Genomic DNA, 12,821 nt, shown 5'->3' with positions numbered 1-12,821 from the left:
AGTCTGATTCCCAGCAAAACTGCAGGGACAAGGGTGAGAAGGACCTCAGCCCGTGGTCCCCCCCCCCAGTCTGATTCCCAGCAAAACTGCAGGGATCGAGTAGGAAGGACCTCGGCACATGGTTCACTCCCTGCCCAGCTCTTCTAAGTCATCTATTCTGTTTTGCTTTATATTTTTAATAGCAAGACTCTTTCCATTTAAAAACTGTTTGCCCATAGAAACTTGTACACAGCACACCGTGCATGCATTCATACCCGCCTTGCACGACCCTCTATCTTTGTTCACCTTACCAGGGGTTGGACCTGGAGCTGTATGCACACAAGGAAGGGCTCCACCACTAAGCCACATCCCCAGCCCTTTTCAACGGCTTCCGAAATACAATCTTGATTGGGTAGCCCAAGCCTGCATTGTGACTGCAGTACATCCTACCCATGGCTTTCAGGTGCCTGTCAACGATGCATGTCAACAAGTAAGCTCCCTGCAGCTCCATTCTCTGCTCCTCTTTCTGCATGGGTTCATGCTCCCCACTCCAACCCAGTCTTCCTGAACGTTCCCCACCCAGTATGATCCCAGCACCCCATGGGGTAACCCTCTTCTTCCTAGGATGATGTCCATGGGATCTGTTCCTGGAATGAGGCCATCTATAGGAGAGGTCACATGCCCATGATGCCTGGGCAGCCAAGGTTGAGAACACCCACTTACCCTGTAGTGGTGCCCACTTGACCTGGCATGACTCAGCCAAGGAGATGAAAGCAGAGGGGGCTCCTTGTATTTTTTTGGTTGTTTCACCAGGAGGTCACAGTGTTGAGCCTGACAAGGAAACCCCGCCCCAGCTTCCTAGCCACAAGAATGATTTTGGAGGGGAGAAGTAGAATTTAAAATGTGGTTTCCATCATGCTGTGCAATGTGAGCATAACATTGTCAGCTCTTGTAGATAAAAAAAAAAATAAGTAAAATAAAAAGCAATCTCATGGTAGCTGCCAGAGTCAAGGAGAGTGAGTCTGCATCCTGCCACCTCACTCCCAGCAGCGTGCAGCCCCGAGCAGGCAGAGCTTCAAGGCACTCTTCCAGCACGGTGCAGCTGCAGCAGAAAGTAAATGATTCCTAGGGGCAAGAGCCTTTCACCAAGATATCTCAGTTAGAATCAGTTATCAAAGACAACACAAGAAAAATAAATGTTCCCCTCCAAGAAGTCCCGTCCTAATCAAAGCAGGGTGCCCTTCCTGCTGGGTGCACGAGAGACTGCTACCAATAGATGACATATTAACATGGCTCATTATCAAACATCGTCTGCAAAACCCTCACAGACATCTGAACCCACAGAGACACCATGACTTCATGAAATTGGAAATGCAGAAGGCAAACCCATCAGAGGCTGATCACCCAGCTCAGCCCGCACTTGCTGGTGCCTGCCCGGGTTGGGCTGGGCTGTTAATTTATTCTTTAGCTAATACTTCTCTGTGCACTTACATATAAAACTTAACTCCAGAAATGATTTTACCACTCCTCCAAGTCCCCACAGCAACTCTGGACTCTGTATGTCTCAATGGATGCTGGGCTAGCCTCCATCAACAAATACTGGGCTAGCCTCCATCAAAAGCAGACCACCCACTCTAACCGTAAAAATACCGTCAGCCGTCCATCTGCCACGGTTTCCACACATTTCAGCTCTTAATATGCCAGACATCAGGGAAGGCAGTTTATAACCTAAGAACGCCACCCAAGATCCCAGGGCTGTGAGCAGAAATGACCCTGTCTGGAGGCTCTGACATCCTCTATCAGTGCCATGACATCCCATGGAGACAAGGCAACCAAAAACACCTGCAGACTGGATGGGCGTTCAAACAGTACTTCCTGTAAGCTAAAAGCCTATTTTGTCCTTTTGAATTTTAAGAAAAATAAATCCTATTTAAAAAGAGATGTAGCCCCTAATCCTTTAAGTGGGTGCTCGTAACCACAGAAACAAACACCAATGATTAGCCCCTACACCCAGCTTCTGCCCCGCCTGCCCCCACTCTTTCTCTGACTTCAGTTGTAAGGGCTGAAAAGGACTTGCCGCCCTGTAAAACCGATTTCACAGACTCTCTTCCCCTCATTATTTCATTCTTACAACAAGTGGACAGGAAGGTGTGGTCCAAATGAGAAGCGACTCCACACAACCACTAGCGTCAATACTTGGTCCTAAGCTGGCAGCACTGTTCTGGAAGGTTGTGGAACTTCTAGGAGGTGGAGCCTGCCTGGAGGAAAGACGTCACAGGAGGCAGGCCTTGAGGCTTTAGAACTCGGCCTTACTTCCGGCTCCCACTCTGCTTTCTGACCACGGACAGAGAGTGACCAACTCGTACACTCCAGCGGCTGATCATGGAGGAGATGATCCGCCTCCTGAACTTATGAGCCAAAGGACACACTTCATCCCTCTGATTTGATCACAACAATGGGCCAAGTCACTATTGCAGGAGGCACAGCAGCAGCAATGAAAGCGGACCTCGAAAAAGCCCTCGTCCCCAGATCCACACCACGTGTGAGGCCAGAGCTTGGACTCCACAACACAGAAGAGCAGCTAGGAGGGAGAGCTGGGCTCTGGCCAGCAAGGAGCCAGCTTCCTTCCCGGCAGGAGGGCGGGCAGGAAGGCAGCCCCTGCTAGAGGTTGTCCTGCCACGGTTTAGAAGCCAGCCGCTCTTTCCCTGGGTCCAAAGTTCCCCTAGCAACTGGCACTGTGCACTCCAGATCAACACAAAACGAGTTAAAATAACACCTCAGTACCAACTGTGGGCCAGAGCTCCACAAAAGGTCCCATTGTGTGGGACTCTCTTCCCAACTGGCATGGCAGAATTCCTGAAATTCCTTATCTTTTGGGCAATGTGACCGAAACCACAACTTGCCACCTCAACAGGTAAATTAGACCTGGGCCTCCCTCCAGGTCTCGCCAGGTTTCAGGTGCACGCAAGTTGGGCCGACTTCCACTTCCCGTCCCTAGACGTAGGAACAGACATAGACAGGGCTGACTGTCTGGATCAGTCACGTTACGCAGGTAGGCTTGCTGGCCTCAGAAATGTTCATTCTCCTCAGCAGCTGAGCTGGGAGCCTTCGAGAACCTTCTCTGGGACTGCAGCAAGAGCTCTCGGCCCTGTCTGGTGCTCTTTCAGGACCAGGCCTTGTGCTTGGCCACCCATTCCACCATGAGTCTCTCTGGAGTCTCCTCTTGGCCTTTGTCCATTTGTTGGCATGAAGACTTTTTTATTTAAAGCAATTACAGTATACACTTTCTGTTCTCTGCAACATTTATGGGGTCACTGAATCCAGACTCTGTTCTGTGAGACAGATGGGTCTCAATTAATCTTTAACTAGAAATGCATTATTTAAAAAAAAAAATCGACAAGTAGAGAAAAGGAGTAAAGGAGAAAGCATTTACGAGCAGCACTGATCTCGCGCCAGGGTCACAAGGTGACCTGACGAATGTCCGTTTTGCACACAGTAGGGGCATTGGCTATGAAAGGGAAGGGAGCCGTCCACATTTACCATACCATACCTGCATTTCTTCTCATCTCAGCCCCTTCCCACCTCAGTTCTCTTCCCTGAGCTACGGAAGAAGGGCCTGCCCCTGACCTGGCTGGTTGCCACCTTTTGATATGATCTTACCAGCTCTTGTATTCCCCACACGAACCCCACGTTCTAACAATTCTGGTATCCAAAGTCGTTGCAAATTTTAAAACAAAATAAAAACCACAGCCTCGTCTCTGTGTCCCCACCTCCTAGCCTGTGCTCACTGTGTGAAAAACCCGCCAGCAGTAAGCCAGGCTCTCTGAACGCCTCATGGGTTTTTCACACCAACGGGATCCTGCTTCATATTGAACAATCAGCGCAGAGAGCCCTTTCCTGGTGCCTTCCCCCTAACTTGACTGGAAGCTTCCCTCTTTTCTTCTAAAGATTTATCTGCACTGTGTGTGTAAGTGCTTTGTTCCCATTATATATGTGCACCATGCGCCTCCCCAGAGCCCTCAGAAGGCAGAACAGGCCGTCAGAGCTCCTGCAACGGGAACCACCTTATGGATGCTGGGACCGTGGCAACTGGACCTGGCATTTTTGTGGATTTTGTTGTGTTTTTTGTTGGCTGAATGGGTAAACAAATAACAAAAACTTTTATGTGAGGAATGTTCGGGAGGAAGAGAAATTATCACAAGCTCTGTCACCTCATGTCACCTGACAAGTGTAAAATCACCTCTGCCCTCCTGAGAAAGGGTCACACCCTGCTCACAAAGGAAGAGGCTGTAAAAAAACAATCACAGCCAAGCAGGTGTCCTCAGAGCACACTGCTCCCCAAGCCTAGTCCTAGCCCCACCTCCGCTGACCATTGACCATCCTTAGAGAACCCCTTCCCTGGCTTGCTTCGCCTCCAGGCTGTTCCTGCTGGTGCCCAGTCTTCCCAAAAGATCTCCAGACCCCTGGCTTTTCTGACCCCTCTCCTCCTTCCCTCATTCTGACTCCTGGATTTCTTCCGTTGTCATGGAAGACTGTTCGCAACTCTGCATGGAGATTTCATCAGCTCAGTAAGTTAACAGTGGAGGCACCTATAGAAAGCAGGCTGGGGCTGAGGAGACGGCTCTATCAGTAGAGTACCTATAGATGAGAGACCCTCAGGAACTAAGACCAAGGTGGACAGACGCACAGACCACACACACACACACACACACACACACACACACACACACACGTGCAAGAAAATAGGGACTGGGGACATGGTTCAGGGGTTAAGAGCACTGACTGCTCTTTCAGAGGACTCAGGATTGTTTCCAGCATCTACAGGGTCACTCAAGACCATCTGTAACCCCAGTTTTATGGATCTGATAACCTCTTATGCCTTTAGTGGGCACCAGGCATGTACCTGGTGAGCAGATTTACATGCAGACAAAACACCAATGCATAGAAAATCAAAAAGAAATGAAGGAGATATTTAAAAATAGAAGAAAAATTTCAGCCAAGTGGTGAACCAAATGAATACATTCCAAGTCTCCAGGGAATCAAAAAATCAAAGCATGTGATGATTTATCCATTAATCATCCAAAATGTGTGTGAGCTGGTGTGTGAGGGTCACTTCTTTTCACCGCTGCTCTCTGGGCAGTCTCTGAGGGCACCATCATCAAACGAACAACGGAACCTTGTTCCTCGGCTCCCTGTGCACACACACCCTTGCACGGCACCAAGGCTCAGGGCCTGGTCACACTGGAAGCATTTCCTCCCAGACTCATGCCAGTCTTGCCATCCAGCCACACCTGTAACTGCTACTGTTCCTTATAGCGCTGCTTGCCTCCGTGGTAACGTTTACCCAGCAGCCCATGCAGTGAAGAACCACGGGGCAGATTTTCCCCCACAGGACTTGAGTCGGTCTCCAATACACACTATCACAAACCAGGGTGCTCTGTGATTTGAGCACAGTCACGCAGTCACCGGGAGATGATGCCAGAGGATGTAGCTCAGCTGGTGGAGTGCGTCACTAGCGTGCAGGAAGCCCTGGATTCCACCCCACTCCTGGATGGCTTAAAGGGGCGGGGTGGTACAGGTTTATCACCCCAGCACTCAGGAAGTAGAGGCAGAAGGACCAGAAGTTCAAGGTCATCCCTGACTGCCTACAGAAGTGAGACCAGCCTGTTACACATCAGATTCTGCCTCAGAAAAAAAAAAAATCAGCTCTGAGTGGCCTTAAGCTAAAGCCCTGACCTTTGAAGAGTCTGGTAATGTTAAACCCTCATGTTCTGGCGTAAGCAAGCATGGACTAAACTAATGGCCTCACACCTAGATTCCTGGAAGCTATTTTTGTGGGACAGCAATGACATCCTCCCCTCACCTCCTGCCTACCTTGATCCCTTCTCCTCATTGGCTAGTCACTGAAAACAAGAGTCAGGGCTGGGGGTGTAGCCCAGAGGCAGAGCACTAGCCCTGTGTTCTACCCAGCAATGAAAACACATATATACAAGAAATAAACAACACAAGTCACATAGACCAGTTCTAGGCACACAATGCTCCCAGGCAGAGGCAGCAGAGTCCCATGGGTCCACAGATCTGACCGTGTGTACCTGGCCTCAAGCTCTCCACCCCAAGATGCTCCTTCAGCTTCCTGTGGCCTCTGTTCTGAGATGGTTCGCTCTCCTCCACCACCACCCTCTCTCCAGCTGACTACCTGGCAGACATGCTAAGCACTAACCCAGCATGACTGCCAGTCCATCTCATTAGAGTCTGATGACAGAGATGTCATTGTCCCTTGCCTTGCCCTAGTGTTCTTGTGACTCAGAAAGGGCTAAGGAGGTTTAGATACATCCTGGAGCACAAGGTATTTGGTTGGTTTTTTATTTCTCCTCCTCTCTGTATACATAAAGCCTGCTGGCTCTGCTGGCTCATATCTATCATTCCAGCTGCTCAAGAGGCTGGGATTTGAAAGTTCAAGGTCTGCCTGGGCTACAGAATTCTTTCAAGGCCAGCCCTCACTACGTGGCCAGACCGTGTCTCAGAACAAAAACAGAAGGAGGTCTGAGGATGCAACTCAGGGAGCGATTGAGGAATTTCTCAGGAGACCCTGGGCTCCATCCCTATGGGGCAGGGGGCAGTCTCAGTGGCTCCTCAGAACGGTTTTGTTTCATCTCCTTCAGGCCGCACGGGCAGACAGACAGACAGCTCAGTCAGCAATGCTGCTCCATGCTGTGCCAGTCTCGGGGCCCAGTATTTCTTTCCCACCGTGAAGCTCAAAACCTGCAACTTTGGGGCTGCAGGGGGCATGGGTCAGTGGGTGAAGGATTTGCTGTGCAAGCATGAGGACCAGAGTTTGATCTCCCAGAACCTGAAGGACAAAGCCAGGCATGGTGGCACTTGTTTATAATCCAGTGCTGGGCAAGTGGAGACCCCTGGGGCAGGATGGCCAACAAACCTAGCCAGACTGGCAAGACCGTGTACATACACACACACACACACACACACACACACACACACACACACACTCCTGCAGCTTTGGCTCAACTCTCAGTCAGAAAGGGCAAAAGTTGTCTATTTCATTGATGCTTCATCACAGACAAATTCCCAAGAAGTAGTAAGACTGAAAACACACTAGAAAAGAAAATCTGTCCAAAGGTATAGAATCGCCAAGCATGGTGGCCCACACCTTTAATCCCAGCACTCGGAAGACAGAGGCAGGCAGATTTCTCAGAGTTTGAGGACAGCCTGGTCTACAGAGTGAGTTCCAGGACTGCCAGGGCTGTTCCACAGAAAAACCTTATCTCAGAAAAAAATAAAATAAAGAAAAGAAAGAAAGGAAGAAAGGAAGGAAAAGAAAAGAAAAGAAAAAGGAAAGGAAAAAGAAATGAAGGGTAAAATCTTCCAACAAACTCAAATTCAAGCTTTTGTTTAAGCAGTCATTCCCCACACTGGCTGGGGAGCAAGCCTCCCCTGCTCTCCAGCCATGTGGGTTGACTGCGGAGTGAAACAGAGGTTAGTATTGACTCAAAGCCCTGTTTACAGCCCATAACTCACTCCACCGTCAGCAAATAATGCAGTCAAACACAACCTGCTGAAGCCATGCTGCTGCACTCCACAGCCAGAGCGAGAAGGAAAGGCTCCCACACTGGAGGGCATCCCAAAATACTCAGGGGTTCACTGAACAGATAAAACAGGCATCAAGGACAGGGCCTATGGGCCTCATCATGATTTGAACATTGTGGGCCACATTCGATTAGCTCTCTTCATTCTAATTAAGTCATTATAATTATAGTGATATCAGAACAAATCCTTGGCCGAGATGGTGTCTAGCCAGCCAGCTAACCCATTTAGAGTGCTTTTAAATGTTTTTTAGTGCTTTGAGACAAGGTCTCATATAGCCCAAGCTGGCTTCAAACTCAGGACGTATCTATGGATAACCTTGAACTTCTGATTTCCCAGTCCCACCTTCAGAGTCCAAGAACTACAAGGATCTGCCCCCATGCCCAGTTTCTGGGATGCTCGAGATGCAGCCCCGTGCTAAGAAAGCACTCTCGGAACTGAGTTATAGCTGCCGCTTGGAACTGCAACATTTTAAAATAAAGGAAGCCTTGTCTGTCTTTAAAGAAATTAAAAATACCCTAGGATGTTGGGCTATTTCTTCCGGGGATGAAAGATTTTCCAAAGCTAGATTGGGGGAAACTGCTTCCAAAGTACAAAGCATCTCCCAGACCTGCAGAAGTCTAAAGTGGGCTGGTGTGAACAGAAACCATGTAACTTCTTATTTTAAAAATGATTTCAAAGTATTGGGAATTCCTTCAAAGTTCACCTCTCATGTGAAAGTGCACAAGCAAGGATTCCCACACACTCCTGTGCTACACACACTAACAGGCATGCACTGCTTGTGAACATGTGGTGGGCCCCTCAAGACGCACTGAGCCAGGTCTAGGGAGATAGCTCAGACAGTAAACACTTGCTTGCAATCGTGCGTACCTAAGAGAGAGCCCTAGAAGCCCTGTGTAAAAAGCCGGGAATGCTGATGTGTGCTTGTAATCCCAGCACAGGGAAAGAAACAGGTGGAATGTCAAGGTTCACTAGCCAGTCAGTCTAGCCTAGTATGAGAAAATTTCTAGGTCAGAGATTCTGTCTCAGTCAAAGGTAAAAGGTACTGGAGCAACAAAAAAGTAATGAGGTTGTCTTCCGGTCTCTACATGTGTGTGCTTGCAACTGCACACACAGAGAACCAGACTGGGTACAACGCAAAAGCAGGAGCTCCAGCCTTGAATCTTTGGTGCAAGGATTGAGGCATCTTGAGCAGTCAGCAGAGGCCCTCCAGGGTCAGGCTTTCCAGACAGGTGGAGTCTTACGTTGTCCTGTGGCAGGAGGCTACGTACACATTGCTCTCATGACAACACACTATAGGAACTAAGAACAGACTGAGAGCAGACTCTACTACCATGACATATGCACATAAATTAGCTCCTCACAGACCATGCTGTGGTGCAGAAGGGCTCAGTCAACTGCTCTCTGTGTCAGCACGAGGACGGGACCCGGGTTCCATCTGCAGAACCCACATAAGAACCCCAGCCTGGCAGCATGCTCTTACGGTTCCAGCAGTTGGGAGGCCCAGATGGGAAAACCCATGGGGCTCGACGGGTCAGCCAGCCTAGCCAAATCTGGTGCCTTCCAGGGATGTAAGAGCTTCTGTATCAATAAAAATGTATAAGGCACCTAAGGAAGCACACTCAAGGTTTACTTCAGGCCTTCACATGCAGGAGCACACACACGCACCCCCTCACACACATGCACCTGGACATACAGAAATACATATACACAAAAACATGTATGACACTGGTCTTAAAGCAAACCACTGCAGGGACCTTCATGTAGTCAGCTGAGACACACCACCACTTCTTCACGACTTGCTTCCTTAGACTTGTTACTCAGGGCTGGAGCAGCTGAGATATAAATTAGAAAGATTGAGGGATGGGGTTGAGGGCCATGAGATGCTCATGCATAGCCACAACTTTCGATTTATTCATAATAAATTTGCATAATAGAATATGTTTGTAACTTTCAGGTACATTTCTGTACTGAAGGATTTGATAGCAAAGGAAATCCAGGCAAGCAGACAAGGAAAGTCCCATTCATTCCCCTGGCTACCGTCTCTCTGCAGAAGACACTGGGGTCCTTCCAGCTAGCTCCTGTCCCGGCAGGTTTCTGAGGTCTGATGGGCAGGCAACACAGGCTGGTCAGCACCAGCCCTGCCTGAACCCTTTAGTCTTGCAAGAGATTCCATTTCAGTCTAGGGAAGGGGAGGCTCTTCTAGGGAAAAGGCAACTTCAAACAGCAATGCTCTCTAGCTCGCCTACACAGCAAAATCTTAATAGGGCTTGTGTTTAGCTCACGTGTCAGCTCTCTGCTAACATCTGGAAAACCCACTCTGATTTACAGATACGGTAACGGACGCCAACCAGATATTTCAGATTCCCAGAACCGTACTAGATCCGTGCACCTGTTCTCAGTTCAAATAGGCGCTTCTGGTTTGCAGAAAGGATTCCTCTGAACAACAATAAGGTCATATTTCATATACAGAGACATCTGAATGATAAGGTTTTGGGGAATCCCAAGGACAGGAAGCTGTGGTCACGGTGAGGTGATTTGGGGGCACAGTACCCCGGCGGAGTGCCTGCTTAGAATGCATGAAGTCCTGCGTTTGCAGCGTGTTCCAGGAAAAAAGGAATTCGAAACTTGTAAAGTGGAAGAAAATGAGGAGGGGATTTGATGACGGCCAACAGGTTAGACATACTCTGCTGAAGGTCAGGGCTGGCAAACTGTGCAAACGAATTGGGAGACTTACACAGACATGTAAACACTCCCTGGGGGTTCCTGCAGGTCCAGAGAGTAACCAGAATTATCTACAAGCAAGTCTGTCCCTGTCTTTTAAAAAGGTGCCTAAAGGTAATTACGAATCGACCTAAAGCAAGTTCATCAGGATCCCAGGAAGATCCCTCTCTTTGCTACTGGCACCCGCTTCCCTAAGGGTTAGCCCCACTTACTGTTGCTGGACTTGAGGTCGCGGTGCAGAATAGGCACCACCGCCTCCTCGTGCAGGTAGAGCATACCGCGGGCGATCTGCACGGCCCAGTTGACCAGCACATGCGGGGGGATGCGGAGTGCGCGGCGCGGGCCTGGCGCGCGGGGATCCGGTGCAGCGGCTGCCAACGCCCGGTTGAGCGCCCCGCCGCGCGCGAACTCTAGCACCAGGCAGAGGTGCGGCTGCCGTAGACACACACCCCGCAGCTGGATGATGTTGGGGTGCCGCAGCATGGCGAAAAGCCGAGCCTCCCGCCGAACGCTCTCGGCCGCCGACGCCGCGTCCTGCTCAGGGTCCCGACGTGCCGCCTTCACCGCCACCTCCTGGCCCTGCCAAGTGGCGCGGTACACCTGGCCGAAGCCGCCGGCACCAATCAGTTCCTTGAGTTCCAGACGCTCGAAGTCCACATGCACCGGTGAGCAGGGCCGCGGCGGGGGCGACGCAGGCGGCGGCACCTGGCCACACGGCGCCACGTAGCTGGCGGGAAAGATGCCCAGGCGCCTCTGCACTTGGCCTGCCCACCAGCCCTCGTCGCCTGACACCGCGGCGTCCTGGGACAGCACCTCCACCAGCTGGCCGCGCCTCAGGCTCAGCTCGTCCTCGCCGCGCGCATCGTAGTCGTAAAGTGCGGCCCACATCCCGGAGGAGGAGCACCCCGAGTCACCCCGTGTTGGGGACCGTGGTGTATCTGCCGTGCCCTCGGTTCCAGGAAGCTCCATAGGGGCGACTGAGAGGTCGCTAGAGGAGCAAGTGCCGTAGCCACCACCTCAGCTTCCCCGGTCTCCAAAAGTGCGCTTCATCCGTCCAAACCAACAGGAAAGGGGTGCAGGGATTGAGCGGGACAACAGAGGTCACGCCCACTGCCCGAGGGCTCTTGTTTGGCTAGCTCTTGCTTGTGCCTCTGGCGCAGACGCCTGGTGCTGAGCCTGTCGTGGACTCCCGCGCGCTCCCTAGTAGTCACTCCCCCGGCCCCGCCTCCTCGGCCACTAGGTCTTCCAGGTTCCCCTGGCACCAGTCCTGTCCCTGCCGAGTTCGTTACCCCGGGTGTCCACCCTCCAGGTTCATTAGTCCCGCCCTCCGGGTTCTTTAGCCCCAGGAACTAACCCAGGAGCCCGACCTGAATCCGCCTCCTCGATCTGACACGCCCTCTGTCTATCCATTCCGCCAAGTGGACACTTCTGCCCCAGCAATTTTGCTCTCTGGGACCCGGTCCTCGCTCCAGACTTCCCTGGTTCCACCCCGGGTGCCCGCCCTTCCTTTCCAATTGCATTCTCCAAGTTCATTGGTGCTCCCGGATCCATCCCTCCAGGTCATTAGCCCCTCCCTGGTGCCCACCCTTTCAAAAGTTCATTCTCCACGTTCATTGGTGCTCCTGGAGCCACACCTCAAGGTCTATTTACCTCGTCCTGGTGCCAGCCTTCTTGGCCCTTCCCTCCACTCATGAGTAACCCTGAATCCCCACCCCGGGGCCAACTTCTACAGGTCCTTTAGGGCTCCGGACACAGCCAGCGAGTGCCTGTCTCCAGGATCTGCCCAACCCACTCCAAGCCCTTTACTCAAAGTGAACCCACCAATCCTCCAGGTCACTGGGTCCCCTCTACAGCCCTGCAGGGCCCACACCTGCTTTCTAGACCCATTCTGACCCCGCCCCCAGACTGTCTTTCTTTTCACGCCCGTTCGTGTCCTATTCTGAGCCCGCCCTTCAGCGTCCCCGCCGCCTCTGAGGCCTAGGACTGCCGCGCTCACGTGGCCCGGAGGGCGGAGCAAGCCTGGGCCCTCTTAGAGCTTTCCGGAAAGTTAAAGAGATCTTAGTGCATAAAGACGGTGCCGTGTAAAGGAAGATGAAGAGAAGAGTACCCTTGTGCTCCAGATGTAAGGTGACAGATCATCCCAGCAAAAGACGCTCGTCCCTGGCCCAGGAGTGCTTGATCTCACCAGGCTGCGGGCACGGAAATTCACTAGATGCCTGAGGGCGGCGAGCCACAGCTGCATAACCCCGAAAACTGATGCGTCCCTGCTCCTGCAGCGCTCCGATGTCAGGGATCTCTAGGTCGCGCCTAACACAGTGCACCCACCAGCTCCGATGTAGGTTACTGTTAAATTTCAAACCCGAGACTAGCTGCTGAAGTGCCTGCTTAACATGTCAAAGCGAACAGTGGCCCTCAGTCCCTACCTGTTACAGGATCCTCCCGTATTGCCGACCCCACTTCCTACTCTGAACTCTCTAGCCCAGGGGCCTGGCTACTCTTCCCTATATAATCCAGAC

General features: G+C 51.4%; 1 protein-coding gene across 1 annotated transcript in view; it reads right to left on the bottom strand.

The window, feature by feature from the left end:
* The window catches only part of Map3k21 (mitogen-activated protein kinase kinase kinase 21), a 30,691-nt gene extending 19,249 nt beyond the window's left edge, over positions 1–11,442 (bottom strand). Inside the window, exon 1 of the mRNA XM_005345894.2 lies at positions 10,518–11,442. Coding sequence (XP_005345951.1) covers positions 10,518–11,274 — 757 coding nt within the window. The 5' untranslated portion in view covers positions 11,275–11,442. The remainder of the gene's footprint in view (positions 1–10,517) is intronic.
* Positions 11,443–12,821: the final 1,379 nt, after the last annotated feature.

Source organism: Microtus ochrogaster, chromosome 4, assembly GCF_000317375.1.
Source record: "Microtus ochrogaster isolate Prairie Vole_2 chromosome 4, MicOch1.0, whole genome shotgun sequence".
NCBI classification, from domain to species: domain Eukaryota; kingdom Metazoa; phylum Chordata; class Mammalia; order Rodentia; family Cricetidae; genus Microtus; species Microtus ochrogaster.
Note: the sequence above shows the minus strand (reverse complement) of the source record. Positions and strands in the feature narration are given on the sequence as shown.